Consider the following 26200-nt stretch of genomic DNA (forward strand, 5'->3'; position numbering starts at 1 on the left):
AGGCTGTGCCATAACCTCACTCCACTGATAGTTAGAAACCTTCTTCTAGTTCCCAGCTTATGTTTATTCATGGTCAGTGTAAATACATAAGGTACATTTTAGCTTCTGGAAAAAATAGACATGAAATATTCCTATTAAACATCCATTGACCTTTTAAAAAAATGTAAAGTGGCCTATATATTAAGCAAAACAGTATATGCATGAGGGATGTGAGTAGAGGGAAGTAGGTCACTATTTTATAGCTTTGCATGCTAGCTGCATTGAAGAAATGGCATGGAGAAAGTGAATAAGAAAGTGTTTTTTACCCCTTTGTATAACACAAGAACCAGGGGTCACTCAATGAAATTAATAAGGATCGGGTTTAAAACAAATATAAAGAAGCACTTCTTCAGACAACACACAGTCAACATGTGGAACTCATTGTCAGGGGATGTTGTGAAGGCCAAAATTATAGGTGGGCTCAAAAAAGAATTAGATAAATTCATTGAGGATAGGTCTATCAAAGCCTATTAGGCAAGGTAGCCACAGACACAACTGTCTGCTCTGGGTGTCCCTAAACTTCTGATTTCCAGCACCTAGGACTAAGTCACAGGGGATGGATCACTTTATAATTGCCCTGTTCTGTTCATTGTCTCTGAAGCATCTGGCACTAGCCGCTGTTGGAAGACAGGATACTGGTAGGGTGACCATGGGTCCTATTTTGGCCAGGACAGTCCTTTTTCAAAGCCCTGTCCGGGCCGTCTCAACAGCTTTGGCGAAGCCGGGCATTTGTCCCATTTGCTCTTGCTAACTGATCATCAACTGGCAAGAGCAAACAGCACAAATGCCCAGTTTTGCCAAAAAAGCACCCCAGCAGGGTGCAGAGGAACTTGAGTGGTAGGCGGGGGGAGATGCCAGCCCCACGTGTGTGTGTGTGTGGGGGGGGGGGCATCTCAGGCCAGCCCTGCATGGGGGCAGGGGTGCTCAGGCCAGGGACTGATGCCAGCCCTGTGCAGGGGTGATGCAGGGTTCAGGCTAGTTCCGCACTGGGGCGAAGGGGGCCCTTGGGCTAGCCCCAGGTGGTGTCCTTTTTTCCTTTTGGGGAAATATGGTCACCCTAGATATTGGGCTAGATGGACCATTGGTCTGATCCACTTTGGCCGTTCTCATAGGTAACCACATCAAGGCTCTGCATTGTTTAATGTGCATTCTGCTTTAAATGTGTCATGAGTCTAGCACGTGAAGTATCATTTGTGGGGAGATAGTTACAGGACAGGAGCCGACTGTGTTTCCTCTCTGTTTTAACTGGTGCCTTCCCAGGCAGCTACAGTCAGTCAGTTTCAGCAAGTTCTAATGTCACACACACTTGAAGGAAGTTCTCAGTTCCCTGGGGGTCTCGGCTGTACAAAGAGCAAACACGCGGGAGGGGCCAGGGACTCCAGGAGCAGGCGGCTGGGTTCTTGTGGGGACCCCCCTGAAGCTTTTAACAAAACCCAACGCCAGCCTACCAGGGGAGAGGGGCTTCTCCCGCCTTCGGTCTTAAAACCCTTGGCTTTCAAAACACTAAGGCCAACTGTAATATGATTCCTGGACCGTATATCCTGTAAGAGGTGGGCATGCACTTGCATTGCACTAATTTCCATTGCAGCTTGGCGAGAGAGGGAGAGCGCGCGGCGCGGAGGCTCAAAGTGGAGAAACTCCTCCAGCAGCCAGTGCCACATCACTATTCTGACCGCACACCGAGGCGCTCCAGCATGCTTCTGAGGCTCCTGCTGTTTCTTGGTGCCCTGGTGAGGGTCACTGAGCCTGCCCCACGCTGTGAACCAGGCCAGGAAACCTTAGGTAAGGCTAAAAACTAACAAGCGCCCCTTCATTCCTTTCCCCCAGCTCTGCCTCTGGAGGAAAACAGAAAGGGAGCAAACTTCAGGCTGAGGGAGGGAGAAATGAACAATGTTCTCGGCCCCCCTCCAGATGGGGGGATCGGATTGCTCTTCGGAAGGACACACAGACTTGCAATGCTAGTAACGTGTTTATGGTCTAAGCATGAATGAGAAGGAAGCCAACTGTGTTGCTTTGTGGTAGAGGAACAAATCTCTGATGGGGGTGGATGTAAAATGTTTCCCCATCAGCATTTTGTAGAGATGTGTGGCTGTGTCTCTTTGTTGAAGTACTTACAAAATTACAGTCTATGGGACTAGGCTGACCAGATAGCAAATGTGAAAAATTGGGATCCCTTTTTTTTTCAGGAGGGGGGTACAGTTGCTTATATAAGATAAAGCTCCCAATATTGGGATAGTCCTGATAATATCAGGACGTCTGGCCACCCTATATAGGATCCTCTAACTCCTGCTTTGGGGAACACAGAAGATTCTCCCTCTTTCTGGCCTTTCTTTCTCAGAAAGTGAGCCTCAGATTGCTGAAGATGAACTTTCGACCTGGTGTGTGTTTTTGTGCTTATGAAAATCTTCTTCTCACATTTACTTTTTGGTTACTTATTAAGTCCAAAGGAACTTTTATTTAGTCCAAATGAATTTCATTAGGAGCTTAGTGTGCTGGATAGCTGTAGATTTTAGCATGTTATAACCCATACAAAGTTTGGATAGATTGATTTGATAGACACTTTTACACACACTGGAATAAAGGCTAGATTTATATAGGAGCACTTGGTTAAAATGAATTGAAATCTTTTATTTCAGTAACTAAAGTTACACTTAAAACTAACCATTGCTGAAAAACTTTAGTAGCCTTTAAAAAAATGTATACAACATTTTTTGTTTTGTTTTTTTAAATTAGCTTAATTCTGATTTTATGTACATGGGCATAAATACAAGGTAATTCTAGTGGAACCAAGAGTTACACCAAAGAAAAGCCAAAGGTAAGGGAGAGGAAATTATGTCCAGTAGATTCCAATTTAAAATGGTTTATAAAAGACATTATATTTTGTTTTATAACTGGGAATTTGTCAGGGGAGGAAGGAAGTTAACCTGAAATTGACCTAAATGTTACCCACAGAAGTTCAGCTATAATTTCAGTTTTTAAATATAATCCATAGACTCTATTTTGAGGCTGAAATGGCAGACTACAATTCTTGGGCAATGGTGCATACAATCTGTCAGTGCAGCTTTCACAAACTTCAACGTGAGGTCTACCATAGACTGAAGGGGTTTATTTTTGTATCATGTTGCTCAAAGATAAGTACCACAGAATATTCAGAGCTAGTTATGGGAAGAGACTATATAGGGTACAGTACACAGTTTCTTTAATTGGAGCATAATCAGATCCTACAAAGTCACTTGGAGTTTTGCCATTGACTTCACCATGGGCAAGCACAATACATAAAGATAAAATTCAACTGGCAGCACAGGCTTGCAAAATGCCTTCACTGCAACAGAATTGCCACCTTTCTGAGTAGAAAGGAAAGGTAGTTTTAGTCAGGCTCACAGATAGTGCACACCCTGCATGTGGAGATCTAGGCTATACACCAGCCCTGAGTAGGGCAATGCAGATGGGTGTTAGAAACAGAAAAGGAACTGGCCAGTGGGTCCAAAGTAAGATGGTTTCAGTTCCCCATGGAAGTGAGTGTGAGGGAGTTGCATCTGCCACTGGCAAAGGAGAGGAGCATTATCCTGGAATTCCAGAGATCTGGGTTCCATCCCTGGCTCTGCCCCTGGTCTTATGTGTGACTTTGAGCAAGTCACTTTGCCTCCCTGTGCCTCCATTTCCCCATCTGTAAATTGGGGATAATGATACAGATCTATATAAGAGTATTATTATTATAATCCGGACCAAGAACAAGACAGGGAGTTGAGAGGATGGGATTCCATTCTGGCACACAGCCTGTTTCCCAGAGGGTCATGGATAATGCCCTAATGCCAGTGAAATGGTATATTTCACTGGGAACTGGAATACATCACTTTGTCATTAGTGTCAGGAAAAATAAAAACGAAACAGAGGCAGTCTGCAATCACATGGCTGAAAATACTAAAAGTGGACGATTTCCTCTTAGATTGGGCCAGCTCTGCTATTGAGACACTGTAAGCAATAAAGCTTTAGGGAGCAAATTAATGAAGATAATAGGTTTACTAAGAATGGGGTACTCAAAAGTTCTCAGCATTGTCCTAACTCTGCTCCCAATGAAGTAAATGGGAGCTTTAACAGCTCCTTCCATGGGAACAGAGTTAGGGCAATGCTGAACACTTCTGAAAATCCCATCCTAAATGTTTATTTATGAGTGCAGGTGAGCTGTGAGGGGCATACATTTTGCAATTTGCCTATAGCAAATCACTTTGCTCATCCAAATACCTAGGGCTAGTGCTGAGAATATATACAATATTTAGGTGGATAGGAAGGAGTCTTTGTGTATGTCTATTTGAAGAAAGGTTTCAGAGTAACAGCCGTGTTAGTCTATATTCGCAAAAAGAAAGGGAGTACTTGTGGCACCTTAGAGACTAACCAATTTATCTGAGCATAAGCTTTCGTGAGCTACAGCTCACTTCATCGGACAGAGCTGTAGCTCACGGAAGCTTATGCTCAGATAAATTGGTTAGTCTCTAAGGTGCCACAAGTCCTCCTTTTCTATTTGAAGAAAATGTAACTGCTATCTTCGCAGCTGTCTCTAGTGCCACCTAGTGGTTAAAGGGCAGAATTGTGTTAGATATTGTTACCACAATTTGTGATATAAAATACCTAAAGTTGTTAGGCCCCTAAGCAGGAGATTTCCAAAGGTATAAAGGACATTTAGGCATCCAGATCCCACTAACTTTCAATGAAAACCTCCCCCACAAATCCATATTCAGGTATCTCCCTATTAACAATATGCCAGACACATCCTACAGATAACCTTGTCCAGCTGGGCTAAGCATAGCGTGATTGCCTGTGCCCGTCACACTCCAGAAAGCTTATAGTTAAATAATAAACTTGGACAGCCATGGCCAATTTGACTTTGCCCCTGAGATCAAAAACACTCTCACCCACACCCGATGACCCTTTGCAGGCCAGAGAAGGCCAGTAAAACCAAATGTTTTTGGAATAATATTTTATCTCTATAAAAATGTTTTCAAAACATGTATTTCTCTATGGACCTAATCAAAAGCCCATGAAAATCATTGCCTTCCATAGTCTTTGGAAAAGGCCCTATCTCTGTGTGTGACTGAATGTACTATAGTACACGTGAATATTGATTTATCTGCCTTAGATATTTCTAAAACTACTTTTCCCTTGATGTCTATATCTACACACATACACACACTCAGATGAAATCATGCCAAAACAAACGCTAATGCAAAACTAACACTAAAGTTATGAACTTAGACATACCTAAGTTAATGGGCCAAATTCTGGTCTTGGTTACACATGTTCAAATTTGGAGGTTTTTCATTGATTCATTTGAGTTATGCTGGATTTATACCACTATAACTAGGAGGAGAATTTGGCCCAATAGTTCCCCATCAGTATTAACCCAGCCACAGTAGACATCCCATATAATGTATGGTATAGATTCAATAATATAAATAGTAATATATTCTGGTTTATATTTCACAAGAAAGTAGGACTAGAAACTACAAACTATATGGGGAAGTTCCCTTATGGTGAAATCTTAATTTCTGAACAGATCCTTTTCTGATGAAATTTTTCAAGCATGACTTCAGCCCGGTGACAACGTTTTCCTCTGAATGTTTATACAACGTTGGGTCATGCATTTTTGAATTATGCATTGTGACCCGGTACAAGGGCACTTGTTAGCCCAGATCCTATAGGTTTTGGGCAGCAGCCAGTTAACCCTGACCTATTAGAGGAAACATATGAAATATAAAGGGCTGCCTTGGAGACAGCAAGCGGGGAAAATAGCTGGGTGTGAGCTGCACCCGTGCCCACAGGTTTTTAGAGCTGGAGGGACTGCTGAACGTTGAGTGTGGCTGTTGTCTTGGTTTGCTACTATTGTGTTGATTTGAACTTTTTATGAGTTCCCATAAATGGGTCGCTGAGGAGAAGGGACCGGGACTGATTGACTGGCCATCTGACTGTTTATTTGGGCTGGGAAAACATGACACCAGATCACATATGGTAGAGAATGTGGGCAGCTGATCTGGCTTGAAACTGAACACCAGTGCTGCCAAAATGGAAAAGGAATCCCATCTCCAATGGCATGTGAAGCAGAAGCAGCAACTCCAGTTCCAGCGATTTATGGACCAACTGCAGCAGATCATTCTCTGTCTTGTGAACCAGGGATCCCTTGGAGTCCAAGGAGTAGAGGTAGATGCATAGTCCGTAGAGACGTGAGAGGGGAAGGGGCCCTGACCAAGATGGGGCCGGAAGATGATCGGGAACGGTACTTGGAGATATTTTAGTGGCTGGCCCTGGCACACCAGTGGCCCCAGGGGCAATTGTCCCTCCAGTTGGCCCCCTATCTGACAGGAGGCTCAGGGCCTAAGACTGCACTATGGTCAGGGATTATAGAGCCCTTAGGCTGCTATTTTGGACCAGCTGGGTCTCATTGTGGAGAGGTACTACCCACGGTTCCAGGCTGAAGCCTTCACCCTGGGCTCTCACCCCTGGGCTGCTGCACAATGCCTCCTAGACTTTGGCTGCTGGTGGCTCAGGCCAGAATCTGAGTTCCCCAGGGAAATCATCGAGCTGGTGGCACTCAAGTAGTTCTGTCATGTTGTGCTTACTAGGACCCCAGGAGTGGATTTACTGGCATGGGGCAGCCAAACTGGAGACCGCAGTGCGTTTGGTTGAGAACTCTTTGGAGGCTGAACTAGACTGTGGGTCACCTGTCTGACCTGAATCAGGAGAAGTGGGTCCATTGGCTTCCCCCTGCAAGGTGTTGGTGTCATGAAAGAGGAGACAATGCAGGGATTTGAGAGGGTCATGGGAAGGCTGTTCTGTGGGTTGGGACAGCCACCCCCCCCCACTGGAGACTACTCCTCCTTTGGGGGCAATGGTCCCCAAAGGGTAAATTGGGTGGGGATTAAAGGGGCCGGTGAGAGAAGGGGAGCAGACAGGAGCTGCAGAATCTGCTTCCTTGCTGATGACCAATACTGACCAGAGGGGTACTGGTACAACCTGAGGGACAGGAAGGAGCTCAAATCTGCTTCAGCTGTGGGCAGGATGGCCATGGCTACAGCTTCTGCACCCTTATGGAATGTGACTATGTCATAGCCTGCTCCTCCAAGACCTCAGCACTCCTCAGGGAGCTCAGTGCTCTAGTTATCCCCATTACAGTCAATGGGATTGGTTGACTCCAGCTCTGGCCAGACATTTTTCCATGAGCAGCTATTGGGACCCAATTTCCCAAGGATTGGATGGGGGGGTATTGCTGATAGGTTGTATTTATGGGTATTTCCAACCGTATCCCACTATCCAACTTAAGCTGCCCATAAACAGGAGAGCTGCAAAGTTGGTGGTGGCTGAGTCAAAAGAATTGCCATATCCAGTGGTGCTGGGTCAGGTCTGGGGACCGGTAATGGGCCTGCTACAGGACCCTGCCTGGATCCCAGCCCATAGGAGGAGGCTGATATACTGCTTAGGAAGAGCTTCCTCTTTGCTGATCCTGACTTTGCTGACTTTGCTGATCCTGACTACCCCAATGCAGAAAACACATAAGGAGCGCCATCTTGCCCAGAAGCAAACTGTACTACCACATAAGATCTGTGGAGGTGGGCCCATAAATCCACTGCCACCCACTGTGGGTCAAATGCCCTGTAGGTAACCCTGCAGAGGTCAGACTTCCAGATACAACAGGCTAGGGCAACTCAGGGTCCCAGGGGCCCTACAGATCCTGATCCAGAGCCAGTGCAACAAATATAGAAGAGCACAGTGACACAGAGTAATTTGGACACCCTGATAGATCCACACAAGGGTTATTACCTTTGGTGATCCTGTTGATGGAAAATTAGTCTCTCACCAACTCCAGTGACTTTGTTCAAGAACACCAAAATGATGGAGTGTTTAGCCGTTTGTATGGGCATCTGGCCAGGGTGAACAGGACCCTGGTGCATGAGGTATAGGATACACAGTACCCACACTTTGAACTTGAGGGAGATGTTCTGATTCAGGTGGTCAAAGAGTCCAAACTGGGATATGCCAGTCACAACTGCTGGTTCCCAGCTCCTCAGGCTGGCCCACAAAATACCTTGGTCTGGTCACTTAGGCGTGAAAAACCAAACCAAACCAGAAATGGGTATGGGCTCATTTCTTTTGGCTAGAGATATGTCAAGAGGTTAAGGACTCTTGATTCTATGATTCCATGACTACTGCACCTCTTGTCCTGAATGCCAGCTGGTGAGTCCCCAATCTATTCAAAGGGCCCCCTTGGTTCCTCCTTCCCTGGTAGATATATCATTTGACTGCACTGGGGTAGATTTAATCCGGCCCCTTGAGCCTATGGCCAGGGCGTGCTGCTATATATTATTTATTTATCTTGGACAACACCAGCTGGTACCCTAAAGCCATTCCCCTGCAGTCAGTGTCAGCCCAAATGGTTGCAGATGAGTTGCTAAAGGCGTTCTCTCAGGTAGGCATCCCCAGGGTGATGCTGACTGATTAAGGCACCACCTTCATGTTAAGGCTACTGCATGAAGTTTGCTCCCTACTTAACAAAGTCCATAAGAACCTCAGTCTGCCGGCTCCAAACAGGAGGGTTGGTGGAGTGTTGTAACCGGCCCCTAAAGGGAATACTGTGCAAATTCATCACAGCCGAATCCCACAATGGGGACAGAGTACTGCCACAGCTCATGTTTGCTGTCAGGGGGGTGTCCCAGTCTTCTACGGGGTTCTTTCCTTTCAAGTGGCTATATGGAAGGCCGCCCCATGGAGTTCTGTTCCTTGTGTAGGGAGCCTGGCAAGATCAAGGGGACTAAGGCTGAGAATGCCGTCCAATATGTCCTGAATCTTCTGAGACTGTAGTTAACGAGGGCCTTTGCGAAGCAGAAATGTACAGGCTGTGACGCCCACACAGGAGCAGTATTACAAGAGCATTGCGAGGCAGAGGGTTTATCAGCCTTGGGACCCAGCCCTGGTATTGCTACCTAGCGCCAAGAGCAAATTGCTGGCTAAATGGCAGGGCCCCTTTGAGATAGTGCTGGGTGGGGAAAGATTATGAGATTTGGCTAGCTGGAAAGAGACAGGGCATCCAGATGGACCATGTGAACTTACTGAAGCCCTGGAATGTCTGAAAGGCCATGTTTATCCACCCAGTCCACAGGAACTAGACTAAGGCCCTCAAATACCAGAGGTGGGGTCTGTCCTGCTGTAACTCTGGGAGACAACCTCACCATCCAGAGATCAAGCCCGCAAGCTAATCCAGAGCCTTTACGACATCATCACCATCAAGCCTGGGAGGACGCACCTCACTGAGCACCACACACAAATTATCCCAGATGTTAAGTACAGAAAGGAAAATTCCGGATGTAGGGTTAGTCAAGGAGTCACCAAGTGAATGGGGTGGCCCCATTGATTTAGTGGCCCCATTGATTGATTTAGTAGCCAAACCTGACAAGTGTGTTCCCTTTTGTATTAATCTTAGAGAGGTTAATGTCGTGTAGAGGTTCAGAACATATCCCATGCCCAGAATATATGAGATGCTGGAAAGGCTGGGTAGGGCCTGCTTAATAACCATACTAGATCTTATAAAAGGCTACTGGCACCAGAGTCTAAAGATGAGACAGCCTTTGCCACCCTTTTTAGCCTCTCTCAGTTTTGAACTCTCTCATTTAGACGCTGTGGGGGCTCCCGTCACTTTCCAGTGGTTAATGGATAGGGTACTGCAGCCCCACCGGCGGTGCTCAGAGGCCTATCTCAATTACATTGTTGTCTATTGTAGCATTAGGGAACATCACCTCAAGTGGATCGCCACTGTCCTGCAGTCTCAAAGGGAGGCAGGCCTAACACTAGCTCTGCAAAGTGAAAGGTGGGTTGTGCCGAAACAAAATACTTAGCATGCGCCCTGGGGAATGGACGAATCTGACCCTTAGCCAGCAAGGGAACAGCCCTGTTAGAGTGCCCAATTCCCAACCACCAAAAGGCAGGTCAACTCGTTTTGGGGGTTAACAAGATACTATATGTGGTCTGTCCCTGGGTTTCCCACTCCTCACCGCCCCCATGGACCTCCTGAAGGATAAGTTGGCTTCAGGCTACATAGGTGCATTTGGCACACTCAGGCACATCTTCTGCAGCAAACTGGTGCTGCTGAGCCTGGATTTTACCAAAGAATTCATACTACAAACACATGCCTCCTTAAGGTGGTTCCATGCAGGTGGTGGAAGATGGAGAACACCCCATCGTATATCTCAGTAGAAAGCTTCTCCCTCAGGAGAAGAAGTATTCAGGGTTAGAAAAAGCTTTGCTGTTAAGTGGCCGATGGAGTTGTTGTGATACTGCCTCCGGGAGTGTCCTTCATCCTGATCATGGACCATGTGCCCCTCAAATGGTTACAGGCTATGAACGATTACAATGCCAGACTTACACATTGGCATCTGGCCCTGCAGCCATTTTCTTCTCTGGTGAACCTTAGGCCTGGGACAGCCCAGGGACCACAGGTATTTTTCTGCACGAAGGACGGTCTGCTCTCTGCCACACTCTTGGGGTATGTGTGTGTGTGTGTGTGTGTGAGAGAGAGAGTAACAGGGTACAAGGGCATTTCTTAGCCCAGACCCTAAGGGGTTAAGGCAGCAGTCAATTAACCCTGACCTATTAGAGGAAGCGGGGAAAACATAAAGGGCTGCCTGGAAGGTGGCAAGGGGGAAAAACAGCTGGGTGTGAGCTGAAGCCCTGCCCACAGGTATGGAGAACTCGGTGGGGACAGGGCAGTTGAAGGTAGCTGCTGCCTTTGCTACTACTGTTTTTGTTTTGTTTTGGGTTTTCTATAAGTTCCTACAAAAGGGTCCCTGAGGAGAAGGGACCATGAGTGACTTGACTACTTATCTGGGCTGGGAAGAGAGGGCACCAGTTTACAAGCAGGTATAGAAGAAATACACCTTTACCATAAGTTTCAAGTGGCGTATTAGCAATGGGCTTACTGGCTCAAGCATACTCAATTTTTATCTGGATCAAGAGTTTAGAAACCATCTTTCCCTTCACAGAATTCTAGATAATTGGAATTTGAGGATTTATAATAATTTTGCCCATCATAGAGATTGGGATCTTATTCTTAGAGCATTTGTAGACTGGCGTAGCTCCACTGATTTAAATGAGAGTACTTCTCATTTACATGAGTGTGAGAGGGAGAATCAGGCCTGGGGAAGAAATGCATAATTCAGAACCAGATCCAGATTTGGATTTTCTCTAATCATCACCACCAGAGTTTCAGGCTATTTGGATCCAGGGCCTCAGCTGAGATCCTAGCTATTAAAATATAAATAGATTATCAGATTTGACTGATATTTCTTGCAGATTTCTGTGGTCCCCACAATACCTGGTGTGCTACATTACTGTCTTTCTGATTTCCCTAAACTAGTGAAAAGGGGAAATATTTTAATATAGCTAGACCATGTTTATTTCTATTATTTTTTTGTGTTACAGTAACATCTGGAAGACCCAACCAACACCAGAGTCCCATTGTGCCAGTCACTGAACAGACAGCCCCTGCCCTGAAAAGCTTAGTTTTTCAGAGCAGGGGCTGTCTGTACAGTGCCTGTGCCTGAAGGCTCAGAGAAAGGAACACAAGTTGAAGAGTGGGAAATAAGGCACAAAGAGGTTAAATGACTTGCCCAAGGTCACACAGGAAGACAGTGGCAGAGCCAAGGACTCAGTTCACACCACTTGAGTCCTAGTCTGACGCCTGAGCCACAGGACTGTCCCTCCTCTTCAGTAACACCATGTTACTTAGATCCCTATCTAAATTGTTGGGGTTTTGAATGCTCCCTGGCCGCATCTCACCTGTTATTTTAATCTGTTTCACCTGCAGCTGAGCTGATTTAACTTTCCCTTATGAAAGAAGCATTAAAAGAAAGGACCTGCAGGCCTCTAAGTTAGCATTGTTCATGGAAAATGCATGGTAAAAAGCAGCCCGGCCACATGCGTCATTGTCAAAAGCTCCAGCCAATCTGGCAGTCCCTGTTTTTTAACTGGTAGTTGCCCAAGCACAGATTTCAAAAGCACCTTACCTGAGGCCAAAATGCATTTATTTCGCAGTTGTTTCCTGTTTAAATATTCAGCTGGAAGAACTCCTTGTAGAGTGACTTTAAGAACCAGTCAGACATGGAGGATAGCACCCAAGGACCTGTTTCTGAAGGCATTCAGACTGCAGAGGAGCGAGACAAATGCCTCTGGTGGTTTGGGGGAAAGAGTAACTGCAACACTGTTAAGCAAAGGATGTGTGTGGGGAAAACCTCCAAATGTGTATGGCAGGGATTGGCAACGTTTGGCATGCAGCCCACCAGGGTAAGCCCCCTGGCGGGCCGGGCTGGTTTGTTTACCTGCTGCATGCACAGGTTCGGCCGATCGCGGCTCCCATGGGCCGTGGTTCACCGCTCCAGGCCAATGGGGGCTGCGGGAAGGGCGGCCAGCACATCCTTTGGCCCACACTGCTTCCTGCAGCCCCCATTGGCCTGGAGTGGTGAACCACGGCCAGTGGGAGCCGCGATCAGCCGAACCTGCAGACGCGGCAGGTAAACAAACTGGCCTGGCCCGCCAGGGGGCTTACCCTGGCGGACCGCATGCCAAAGGTTGCCGATCCCTGGTGTATGGTTTAGAGAGAGATAATTACTTCTTCTTCTCATACTGCTATGAATTATTTTTCAAAGCAAAGGGAGATTAGGCATTAATCTATATCTCAGGTTCTCAAACTTCTTCATACTGTGGACCAGGTCTTGAGAGGACATTATCTCATGGATTGCATGCCTGCCATTCATGATCTTGTCTACCCCTTCTTATTTGCAATCACATCACTTCCCTGTGACACCCGCTCCACTCTGTGCCTCTCTCATCCTATTTTCCAGGAAACATTTATCTGCTTCCTGGGGTTTTTCTCCTCCTTCATCCCTGCACATGCTGTCTTGCCATTTGGTTCCCTTCTGCCCTGACACACTGCTTGGCCACCTAGTCCTTTTCTCCCTGGACATACTGCCCAGCTGCCTCATTCCCTTGTCTCTTGGAAATTCCTCTCCCTTTGGCATTTGTCACCTCCATTGTCACTGGTAGTTCTGGTCCCTGAAAGTGGCTTCTTTCTCTTCAGTTCCCCATATTATTATCAGTGGCCATGTAGAGCAGCTAGGCAGGCTTCCACTTATTGTTTCCAGCTGCTGTTCTGTGCTTTCCTTTGCAAAGCAGAATTACCCAATGGTATTTGTTCTTTTGCATTTTATTGCTGAATAGCAGCTTTTGTCTAGATAATGTTTCAAGGGAAACATTAATTGTGAAAACTGAGTTGGTTAATCAGATAGTCTGGCAAAAAACCCCCAAAACAAAGTTAATATCCATGGAATTTGAAATGCTTTGTGTATATTCTGAAAAGCAGATGTTTCGTCTATAAACCCTTCTAGAAAAGGAATGAATATTTCCAACAAAAGAGCCCAGGCTTTTAAACTCATACTCACAAAGAAACAAAGTGAACCAAGAAGTGGATGCGTCAGTCATGATAACACAAATGATCTAATCTGGCTCATTCAGTAAACCATAAAGACACCGTTGCATTGTCACATTGAGGTACTTCTGTGGGTCTAGATTCATTAACAATTCTGGGACTGAACCTGCAACCCGACTTCACACAAGATCCCCATTGGCTTTACTACTGACTGCATTAAAATCCACTATAAAGTAAACCATGATACTGGAAATATCTATAGAGTCACATTGGCTGGGTGAGGGTTAATCCTAGCTGCCTGTGTCTTTCACCACTGAATCATCTGAGAGGGGGAGAAATGTAAGCTTGGCACTAGAATGGCTGCATTCTAGATTTTCAAGTTTGCCTTTACAAATTGAAAGCAGAAGAGTATATTATAGAAAGCACTCAGGCAGCTCCAACCAGCTCTTCAAAAGTGGGATTTTATCCATATTTTTAAATACAAGACGTACTCTCCCAAACTTTATTGCACCTCCTGCAGAGCAACCAGGGATAACAATAAACACAACACATACAGGGTCCACTGGATCTGGAAGACAATCGGTTCTTTGTACCCATCAGTTCTGTTTGAGGAAGGGTCTAAAATTGGGGAAACAATGACATGAAAGGGAGCAATGTCTCTGCAGCATTCGCCCTATGCAAGTCCCTGCTCAACACCCGTAAAGGACGGGATCACTAGGAGCAGGGCTCCGGGTTAACCACAGGAGCTGGCAGATATCAATGCTCTGTGCATCCGCTCCAATTTCATGGGCCTCTAAAATGGAGTGTGTGTGGAGGGGCTGATCTGGTATGGTCAGTGGCACGGCTTGTGCAGGAGCCTCCCTGAGACAGAACACAGCAGGCAGAGCACTGCAAAGTATGGCATCTCTGTGCAGAGCCCCAGGACCTGTGTTATTTCCCTACAGATCCTTGGGCTTTGTGGGGACCAGGGGCCACAGACCCTTCCCCTGGGAGGAGAATGCACAGCAGCAACTTCAGGGAGCTGCCCTCATGGAGTTTTGTACTGACCGTTTCACGGGCAGGGAGGGTTTGGCCCAGGTAAGTGCATCCCTGATTATTTTTAAGTATGGGCCCTGGACAATTATTTTTGTCCCATGCTGAATCATAACTTCTTGATTATGTGCAAGCATTGGAATTTGGGATCATGATAGTTTCCAAAGAACTATTTAATCAGAAATGCACATTTGGGATGGGCTTTGCAACATTTCTGTCCTCTGTTTTTATGTACATGAAATACTAATCTCTTTATCAGAAACACAGCAAACTAAGTAGCAAATCTCTAACGATCTCCTTTGTAGAGCTATCTATGGAGCCAATTGTATGATGACATAAGTAACTTAACTTGACTTGGGCATTGCATCCGTGTTACTGACAGCAGATTTCTGCTCATTATCTAAAAATTAGAATATCTTTTTGTGTCAACTTTATTTGTTTATTAATAGATCTATCTAATCAGCATTCTGCTTGGTAACATTAATGCTACTGTTGGTAATTTGAGTGGAGCATGGGAAAAAAAACTGGACCTGTTGTCTTGGATACCTGGATCCTGGATGACAGCAAATGGCTTGTACAGTTGTGCATTTTTCATGAGCTTGTCATTAAGAACCCCTGGTTTTATAGGAAGCAAAATCTCCAATTTACTTGGCTGAATGATGGAATGAACAAGGAAGATAATTGATTGCATTATAATCTTTTGTTGCATGAAATCATCCATCAGAAACTGCAGTACTTATTGGTCTGCCGCACTCACTAACGCCGACCACAAATTAGTCTTCACCAATTTCCGTTTCAGACAAAAGAGCATAGGTAAAGCAACTGTTGGGTTACCAAAATTCGAATGATCTAATCTAGAAATCAATAGCATTCATAACCACTATGGAGTTAAAATCCTGAACACGTTGGAGAGGCTATCAGAATATATTGATGCTGAATCCACCTGAACAGACTTTAGATCTCAGATAATTGATGCAGACATGACTCTTATTACTCCATCCCAAAAAGCCAGGAAGCACTGGATCTCTGTTAATATTTTAATCATCGTTGAACAGAATCACATATGAGAGGTGATACGATCATATGTCATAAGCTAAATGACTCTCATAATAAATCAATGTGCACTAACTGAAAAGTTTTTCTGGAAGCCAAAGCCATCTCACTCGAGGAAACTTCTGCCAGGAACAATGTAGCCTCCCTTCTATAAACACTTGTGCAACCTCACTCACAAGAAAAGTCATTCATTTGGTGTAGTCTACTCCAGTTTTTGTCAGCTAATCAATGAAAAAGTGGAGTTCATGGCAGGCTGAAGGGAACATTTCTGACAGCTGCTAAATGCACCTTAGTTTCTTTGGACCCTGACATTAAGGCTGCTGCCAAGTTGACCCATTTAGCACAAAACTATCCTGGTGAATTCACTATCGCTGAAATCACAGTGCTGTAAAGCTGCTGAAGTGAAATAAGGCAGCAGGAATCTGTGAAATTCCTGTGGCATTATTAAAAAGTGCAGGACCAACTATTCTTTTGTGGCTGCAGACACTGTTCATTATCAAAATAATATAATATTTTACCACTTTGCAAACGTAAAGGCAGCAAATGAGACTTTTATAACTATTCAGGCATTACTCTTCTATGCATCCCAGGGAAAGTTTTTTCTTCTCTGTTGTTGGTCTCAGCTGATGGTATCTTAAGGAGTTAAGAGAAGACCACAACAAGCTGGCTTCACTCCTGGCCATTCCATGACAAAGCAAATCTTCCCAGTGCACTAGCTTATCGAGAAGGCATGAGAATTCAAGGACCCATTCACATTGCATTTCTGGATATCAAGGCTGTGATTGACTCTGTATCGCTTTGGCTGAGCTTGAAATTTGTAGGCCTCCCTGGCAAGCTTTGTGGAATATTCTGTCTTCTAACTACTGCTAACTCCTCAAGCTGCATTCTTGTAAGTGGAAAAAGAACTGCCATCTTCTGAATTAGGTCAGGTGTTTGACAAGGAAATGCAGATTAGGCATTCCCCTTGATGAGGAACCTCACTGACACTGATTTTGCTGTCAATATAGTGCTAGTTGTTGAATCAATGGATGGGCTAGTTGCAGCAATTAAAGCCCTAGGAAGGTCAGTGACAAAAGTCATCCTCAAAATTAATTGTAATCAAACCAAAATTCTTCCTGATAGGTATTTTGAACACACTGAAGGCACTAGCCCCTTCGTGGGTGACCACCCAGTCAAGATTGTTGGTGATATCACCTACCTCCACTCTACTGTTAATAACATGGGTGGCACTGAGAAAAAACTTGAAGCCCACACTGCAGAGTGTCATCAGTAATGGGGTGCCTCATCAGAAATGTCTTTTGCAAACCGAACACCCTGATACGTACAGAGATGAAGCTGAGGATATATAATGTTTTGATGGTCAGTATTCTGACCGATGGGACTGAAAAAAGGCCTCTCACTGAAAAGAAGTTGGACACAGATGAAGCATCAAATGGTATGGATTCCAGTAGAAGGAAGAGATCCATTTTCTAACTAATGAAGTCCTGTTCTCTCAAATGGTGACCCAACGCTCTCTAAGGTGTTTTGGTCATTTGCTCAGAATGCCTTCCAACTTCCCTGTGAGAATCACCTTTAACTTTGACCCAATGAAAGCAGGATGGAAAAAGACTCCTGGAAGACTTAAAACACAATGGCAGAATGATGTCAACAGTTGGCATTCTATCCCATAATGTGCTCTATCTGGATCAGGACAGAAAATGATGGAGACACATAATGCAATTGCTGTCCTCCATACTGCCCAACCAACAGCATGAGAAGTAACTTAATCTAACCTTAACTACCTAATTAGCTAATTTTTCATGGGAATATGCCACAGAGTTTGTTGTAGGAGATCATATTTCTGAATCATCAAGTCTCTGAAACCTACCGAACAGTGGTCAACATTAGAGCTAGTTGGAAAAATTTCATCAAAACGGTTTTCCATCAGAAAATGCTTTTTTAACAAAACCTATTCTTTGTGAGAAATTGTATTGATTTGATGAAATTGTTATAAGAAAATGGGAAAAGCATTGTGAAAATGTTAAAATGTTCTCTCTCAATATTTTCAGAACAAAAAGGTTTAAGTTTACTTTATTTTATATTAAAAATTAAAAAGTTTGAAATTGAAATGAAACAGTTCAAATTTATCAAAACAAATTTTTGATTGACCTGAGGAAAAAAAATAGAATTTTGTTCCATGAAAAATTTCAAAATTTTGGCTTTTCATCCCGAGATGTGATGATTCCCCTCAACCCCCCAAATCTCAACATTGTTGATGGGCCAGAGAATTTGTTTTCTGACAAACTCTAGTCAGTATGTGAAGTTTCAGGTGAAGAAAAGAAGTCCAAGAACAATCCATAAGGCATCTAGCAAATATTCAGTGTTGTATATAATGGGGGAGGGAAGCCCTCCTGACTTCTGTAGATAATCAGTTTATGCTCTGAAGCATGAGACTAGTTTACCCCGCTCATAAAATATATATTTACATATATTACTGCTCCCAAAATTATCTGGCCCTTGTGTGAATCCAGCCACTGTATATGACTTGGTGAGTGTTTCCATCTCTTCCTTCAATTGCCATCATGGCAACTTTCCTTATGGACAGCTGAGCAGGGACTAGGTAGCTGCTAAATTTAGCAAGTCTGCTGCTTCTTGGATGGCCAGGAAGGAAGGAACCAGCAGTATTATAGCAGTTTCAGCTTGCTATGTTTTTCTCTTTGGGTTTCTCCTCTTGTCCCCAGTTGCTGCTAGAATACCTTTTACTGCAGGTGAATGGGAAGAATAGTGAGTTTCCACTGATACTAGTTTTAAGCCACATATCACACTGACTGATGGGTACAACGTTCCTGGTCAGCGATGGAATAGAGTTTGACAAAGTGTGCATGCCCAACTGTTTCATTTAATGATCAAGGTCTGTTAGAAAGAAAAACACAAGGGGAATATGACAGAGACACTCACATCTCCTGAGTGCCCCTTATGGGATCGGTGTGGTGCTGCAATTTTTCCCCCCCCCTGTAGGTTGCCAACCTCATTAGGTGGGTCTTTGGTGGCTCAGCCCTCCAGCCAAGTCATACAGTCAAAAAGGAATGAACCCCTTCCGGCATAGTAAAGAGTTCAACTAACTGTCAGCCCTCACCTGGGTCTTAAACCCAGTCTCTGGGCCTTTTAAATCCCATCCTTCACTTGGGCTTCTAAACAAGCCTTGTCTCTTTATCCATAGAATATTGAATATAGAATCTCTATGGATAGTAATTCCATGCTCGAATGATAAGAATATAGCAATAAGGATATATTACCGACCACCTGATCAGGATGGTGACAGTGACTGTGAAATGTTCAGGGAGATTAGAGAGGCTACTGAAATAAAAAACTCAATAATAATGGGGGATTTCAGCTATCCCTGTATTGACTGGGTACATATCAACTCAGGACGGGATGCAGAGATAAAGTTTCTTGACACCTTAAATGACTGCTTCTTGGAGCAGCTAGTCCTGGAACCCACAAGAAGAGAGGCAGTTTTTTATTTCATCTTAAATGGAACACAGGATCAGGGCCAAGAGGTGAATATAGCTAGACCATTTGGTAATAGTGACCATAATATAATTAAATTTAACATCCCTGTGGCATGGGAAAAACCACAGCAGCCCAACACTGTAGCATTTAATTTCAGAAAGGGGAACTACACAAAAATGAGGAGGTTAGTTAAACAGAAATTAAAGGTCATAGCACCAAAAGTAAAATCCTTGCAAGCTGTGTGGAAACTTTTTAAAGACACCATAATAGAGGCTCAACTTAAATGTATACCCCAATTTAAAAAAAAAAACATAGTAAGAGAACAAAAAAAGAGCCACTGAGGCTAAACAACAAAGGAAGAGAAGCAGTGAGAGGCAAAAAGGCATCCTTTTAAAAAGAGGGAGTTAAATCCTAGTGAGGAAAATAGAAAGGAGCATAAGCTCTGGCAAATGAAGTATAAAAAATTATTCAGAAGACCGAAAAAGAATTTGAAGAATAGCTAGCCAAAGACTCAAAAAGTAGTAGCAAAAAATGTTTAAATACATCAGAAGCAAGACGCCGGCTAAACAACCAGTGGGGCCACTGGATGATCGAGGTGCTAAAGGAGCACTCAAAGACTATAAGGCCACTGCGGAGAAACTAAATGAATTCTTTGCATCGGTCTTCAAGGTTGATGATAGGAGGGAGATTCCCAAACCTGAGTCATTCTTTTTAGGTGACAAATCTGAGGAACTGTCCAAGATTGAGGTATCGTTAGAGGAGGTTTTGGAACAAACTGATAAACTAAACAATAATAAGTCACCAGGACCAGATGGTATTCACCCAAGAGTTCTGAAGGAACTCAAATGTGAAATTGCAGGACTACTAACTGCCGTCTGTAACCTATCATTTAAATCAGCTTCTGTACCAAATGACTGGAGGATAGCTAATGTAATGCCAATTTTTAAAAAGGGCTCCAGAGGTGACCTGGGCAGTTACAGGCCAGTAAACTTGACTTCAATACCGGGAAAATGGTTGAAACTATAGTAAGGAACAAAATTGTCAGACACATAGAAGGATCTCTCAAAACTGGATGACTGGGCAACAAAATGGCAGATGAAATTCAATGCTGATAAATGCAAAGTAATGCACACTGGAAAACATAATCCCAACTATACATATAAAATGATGGGGTCTAAATTAGCTGTTACCACTCAAGAAAGAGATCTTGGAGTCATTGTGGCTAGTTCTCTGAAAACATCCACTTAATGTGCAGTGGCAGTCAAAAATGCTAACAGAATGCTGGGAATCATTAAGAAAGAGATAGATAATAAAATGGAAAATATCATATTGCCTCTATATAAATCCATGGTACGCCCACATCTTGAATACTATGTGCAGATGTAGTCGCCCCAGCTCAAAAAAGATATATTGGAATTGGAAAAGGTTCCGAAAAGGCCAACAAAAATGATTCAGGGTATGGAACGACTGCCATATGAGGAGAGATTAATAAGACTGGGACTTTTCATCTTGGAAAAGAGACGACTAAGGGGGATATGATAGAGGTCTATAAAATCACAAATGGTGTGGAGAAAGTAAATAAGGAAGTGTTATTTACTCCTCATAACACAAGAACTAGGGGTCACCAAATGAAATTAATAGGCAGCAGGTTTAAAACAAACAAAAGGAAGTATTTTTTCACACAACACACAGTCAACCTGTGGAACTCCTTGCCAGAGGATGTTGTGAAGGCCAAGACTATAATGGGTCAAAAAAGAACTCGATAAATTCATGGAGGATAAGTCCATCAATGGCTATTAGCCAGGGTGGGCAGGGATGGTGTTCCTAGCCTCTATTTGCCAGAAGCTGGGAATGGGCAACAAGGAATGGAACACTTGATGATTACCTCTTCTGTTCATTCCCTTCAGGGCACCTAGCATTGGTCACTGTTGGAAGACAGGATACTGAGCTAGATGGACCTTTGGTCTGACCCAGTATGGCCGTTCTTATGTTCTCTTTCATGGGGCATAGGCCATTTTCCCAGTGGCCAGTGGGGAAATCTAGGCCTGCCCACTACTCTGGATCCCAACAGAGGGACCCTATGAACAGCAGGCATGTATGTATTGCTTCCTTTGATTAGTTGCTACTGCATTCCCTGGGCCTCTTCCCACCTGGTCCCTTTATATCCGGTAATTACTACTCCCCCAATAATAGTAAATGTAGCCAGATGAGCTCCTGTGGTCAGAGTAGAGCACCTTTCCTCACCCTTTTGGTCCCAGTCAGGAACTGACCTGCTAAGGCCCTGCACCTTTTATCTGAGCTTGCGGAGTCTCATAGACAATGTTACAAATCTGACCATGCAGCTGCTAAATGACACTTGCTGGGAGAGCCGCATTGGCAGCATAAGGCCAGTGAGGTACCAAGTGACTGAGGTTTACAATGCCCTAATGTAACTGCCGCAGTTGAGTAAAGCCAAGGCTGGAATCTGAGACAAGGTGCAAAGCCTGGCAAACTATATAGCTGACTTTAAATTTCTGGTCTCAATTGTGGGTTGGCACGATATCTTGATATCTTGTTCCAAGTAAATGTTGTTGGCAAGACATTACAAAATCAGTCAATGGACATCGCGACTGCTACTACTTTGATGAGAAGCTGCCTTGATTTCATTGTGGCCTACAGAAATAACGGATTAAAAGATGTCATCACTGCTGCCAAAGAAATGGTGGCAAACTTAGGAGTTGAGCCTATCTGCAAGGGAATGCGTATTCATCGGAAGAACAGACAGTTTGGTTACAAGAGCAGAGATGGGTTGATGAAAAAATCCAAGAGGGAGTTTTTTTGCTTGCGTATTGACACTGCTCGAGTGTCCGTCAAAGACAGGTTTGGACAAATGAAGCACCACAAAAAGACCAGGTTTTTTTTTTGTATGATCTTAACAAGCCGCTGGTGGACTGGAAAATACTCTTGAACAATCGTATGGAGTTTCACCAGATGCTGACACATGGGGAATGTTCGGATGTCAACGATAAAACCTCTATGTCGAATTGGACAACATCCATCATGCTTTGCCACACGAGAAGCACTCTCCAGTCCAAGTTCTACAATTCATTCATGATGCAGAGCTGAAGGACACTTTTCCTAATGTGTGGAAAGCTTTGAGGATTCTGCTCATGCTGTGGGTCACATTTGTGAGTGGTGAGCACAGCTTTTCAAAGCTCAGACTCATTAAAACATATCTTTGATCAATGATGGATGACCAGAGACTGACATCACTTGCTATTTTATTGCTTGAAAATGCCATTGACCAGTCTTTGGATCTCTCTGATGCTGTGCTTCAGTTTGTGAGGGTAAAGGTGAGAAAAGTGACCTTTTGAACTAAAGGAGTAGGGTTAATATTTTAAGGCTATCATCTACTGTAACACTTACTGTAACGCTATTTAATACTGGTCCTCCCAATGTTGGTGCACAGTTCAATTTCTTGTACATTTCATCACAGTTTCAAGTACATTTCAGTTATTCTTAAAATTTAAAAGTTTCTGTAAGCTTAGAAGAAACAAATTTTTATTTGCTTATCTATGACATGAATAAATACAGATTTACAGATTGTAGTGTGCAAATTTATCTTCTTATATGCCACGGATAAATCTGCATGCAAATCATGCATCCAAGTCATGAAATGGGCTACAGGTGCAATAAAAATAAGGCATTCAAAAATTTAACAAATAGGGGGAGGAGAGTGCTGAAGATGCTCCTCGCCTGGGGTGCCATTTGGTCTCAGGCCAGCCCCGGCCTCCAGTAGAGGGTCACGAAGGGCCATATATACCCTATTACAGGGGATTTGTGATTATGGACCAAGACCAATGAAGAACATGAACTTGGGCAAGTCACACAAGCCCTACTTACACTCACCAATGGTTGTCAGTGGCAGTTCCCCCTGCACTGATGCTGAACCTGGTTGACCTGCTAGCGTGGACAGGGAACAATCGTTTTCTGGAAATGATTTTTGTCTCATCCATCCTAACAGGTAACCCATGAAACAAAGGAACTATTGATAATAATCACTGTGGGAAATGGGTCCATTCTGTGAGTGCAGAGAAGAGGCTCTTGAGGCTTGATTTTGAAAAATGTCCTCTGATTATATAGGCAGAAATAATTCCTGGTGCATTTCCCAGTATGAAATATCTGAACACCTGATTTTCCTTTGCATCCTATATGCTACAAAATGCACCCACAGTTACCTCCAGTCATAACATTGTGGATGCAAGAGGCAGGTTTGAGGGTCTCAATACAAAAATTAGGAAATTGGTCTCTCTGTCCCTTAGCTTCTTCAACTGTAACTATAGTTAATAATAACAACCTCACAGGGAGATTGTGAGGCTGAGTTAATGAAAGCACACTTAAATCCTCTGATAGAAGACACTATATAGATCAGGGGCGGACAAACTTTTTGGCCTGAGGGCTGCATCGGGTTTCGGAAATTATATGGAGGGCCGGTTAGGGGAGGCTGTGCCACCCCAAACAGCCAGGCATGGCCCAGCGCCTGCCCCCTATCCCCCACTGCTTCTAGCCCCCTGACGGCCCCCGCCCCGGGACTCCTGCTCCATCCAACCTCCCCTGTTCCCTGTTGCCCCCCCCCCCCCCCCGGCACGGGACCCCTGCCCCATCCACCCTCCCCCCTCGCTCACTGTCCCCTGACCACCCCCGGAACCCTCACCCCTGACTGTCCCCCACCACCCCATCCAACCCCTCCTCTCATTCCTGACTGCCCCCCCCAGGACCTCTGCCCCATCCAAATCCCACTTCTCCCTGTCCCCTGACTACCCCCCGCCGCCCCATCTAACCCCCACTCTCCTTCCTCACTGCCCTCCCGGGACCCCTGCCCCCATTCAACCCCCCTGATCCCCACCCTCTAACTGCCCCGACCCTTATCCACACCCCCGCCCCCTAACACCCCCACAACACTCCTGCCCTCTATCCAACCCCTCCGCTCCCTGCCCCCTTACCGCGCTGCCTGGAGCACCGGTGGCTGGTGTTGCTACAGCCCCGCCCCCGGCTGGAGCCAGCCACACCACCGCGCAGCACAGAGCACCGGGTCAGGCCGGGCTGTGCAGCTGCACTGCCCCAGGAGCTCGCAGCCCTGCTGCCCAGAGCATTGCACCAGCGGCAGAGTGAGCTGAGGCTGCAGGGGAAGGGGAACAGCCGAGGAGGGGCCGGGGGCTAGCCTCCTGGACCAGGAGCTCAGGGGCCGGGCAGGAGGGTCCCGCAGGCCGGATGTGGCCCGCGGGCTGTAATTTGCCCACCTCTGATATAGATGCACTAATTATTGTTTATTGTTATTACCATTATCTACCAAGCCAGGACAAAAAGCCTATATGAATAGTATATATTCAAAAAGTTACCACAAGATTATTGGTCACCACTAATTGCTGGTGTCAAAAATTAAATATTTATAATAGTGCAGAGCCGCAGAAATGCTTTACAGAGTAATGTTAGTTGATGATAATTCAGGATACATAACCAGACTCATTTCCCATTAAATTACCCATTGTCAAGATCAAATTCCAGGACTAATTTTGTTTTCATGTTAATGATTTTGCTTTGGTTTCCAGAGAGTGAAAAATTAGTTGGTTTCCAGAGAGTGATTAACAGAGTGAATTCAGATAATAACTGTTAAATATGGTGAGAGTAGTAATTCACGCTTTTCTTAGTGGACATAATGCATTTGGTTTTATAAGAACAAACATGACGAGCTAGCTGCCAGTCTCCCACTGACTACAGCTACATGGCTAGATCCCCAATATACACCAGTGAAAACATATTCTTTGATGTTTATGAGGCTTGCACATAATTGTTACTTCCAATGGGGCACTGAAAAAAACCCAACAGTTTGAGTCTTATTTTAGTAGCATCATTTTGCCTTAGTTGCCAAAGTTAGAAAAGTTAAAAAGGTAGAAGAGGTGGTGGAAGATTTAAAATAAAAAATGTCTAATTGCTTTAGAGAGAAAGGGACATAGATCATGTGCGGGCCTATATATTGTGGTGTTGATAGATTTGTTAGGAGCTCAGTTACTACAGTGTTGAGCATGATATAAATGCTTTAGATTACATTAGATTAGATCAGGGGTTTTCAAATTTGATTGCACCACAACCCCCTTCTGACAACAAAAATTATTATATGACCGCAGGAGGGGGGGACTGAAACATGAGCCCACCTGAGTCCAACCACTCGGGGGGGAGGGCAAAGCCAAAGCCTGAGCCCCACTGCCCCAGGTGGGGAAGGGGTCAAAGCTGAAGCCCAAGGGCTTCAGCCCCAGCCAGGGGGCCTATAACCTGAGCCCTGCCTCCCAGGGCTGAATCCCTCAGGCTTTGGCTTGGGCCCCGAGCCACAGCAAGTCTAAGCCAGCCCTGGCAACCCCCATTAATGGGGTCATGACCCGCTTTGGGGTCCCGACCCAGTTTGAGAACCACTGGATTAGATTGATATTCCTGACAATAATGGTCATATTCTTCCTGTCTGGAATGTCAGCGGGACACAGGAGAGCGGAGGTTTTGACATCACACTGAACTTTTCCTTTCCTTCCGCACAAGCCACAGTAATATTGCATTGTGTTTCCCTTTGGTATTCAAGGCCATTAACTGATTGCTACATACCTTTGCGTCTGTAAAAAGTCTCTTAACTAGACATGTTTAACTCTGAGTTCAAACATTTGAGGTGCAGCAAGAACTACAGTACTAGACAGGTATTGCAGCAGCCCTTCTCTCCTGTTCATGATGCTAATCCCTATTTATTTTCTCTTTATTTGCAGGACAATGCCAAACAGGAGGAAAAGGTATGGCATAGCTTCTCTTTCTCTCCCCACCTGCCCCTCCCAGGGCTCTCAGCACCCTGAGTATTTCCTAGTTATTTCCTTGTTATTCTTTCCTTCAGCTGGATGCAGCTGATCCTGGACCCTGGCAATACTGCTCCATGCATTGGCCCTAGTCAGGTACTAGAGAGCAATGGGAGATGTTCTCTCTCTCTCCCAGGGCAAGAGTTTGCTTCCACTACTGTGATATCATCTCGTACCAGCCTGGGACCTCAGCACAGAGTGTAAGACTCAGACTTGGACATCCAAGTTGCCCAGTGTCGTAGTATCCAATAAC

The 26200-nt window shown here is 44.7% G+C and overlaps 1 protein-coding gene across 3 annotated transcripts in view; it reads left to right on the forward strand.

Moving 5' to 3' along the window:
- Positions 1–1577: 1577 nt before the first annotated feature.
- CPZ (carboxypeptidase Z) overlaps positions 1578–26200 on the forward strand; it is a 65765-nt gene continuing 41142 nt past the window's right edge. The window contains exons 1-2 of one of the 3 annotated variants that reach the window (XM_073342631.1): positions 1578–1821; positions 25864–25887. In XM_073342631.1, coding sequence (XP_073198732.1) covers positions 1596–1821; positions 25864–25887 — 250 coding nt within the window. In that variant the 5' untranslated portion in view covers positions 1578–1595. The remainder of the gene's footprint in view (positions 1822–25863; positions 25888–26200) is intronic. The other 2 variants (XM_073342632.1, XM_073342630.1) reach the window with 2 other exon arrangements.

This window comes from Lepidochelys kempii, chromosome 4 (assembly GCF_965140265.1).
Source record: "Lepidochelys kempii isolate rLepKem1 chromosome 4, rLepKem1.hap2, whole genome shotgun sequence".
NCBI lineage: Eukaryota > Metazoa > Chordata > Testudines > Cheloniidae > Lepidochelys > Lepidochelys kempii.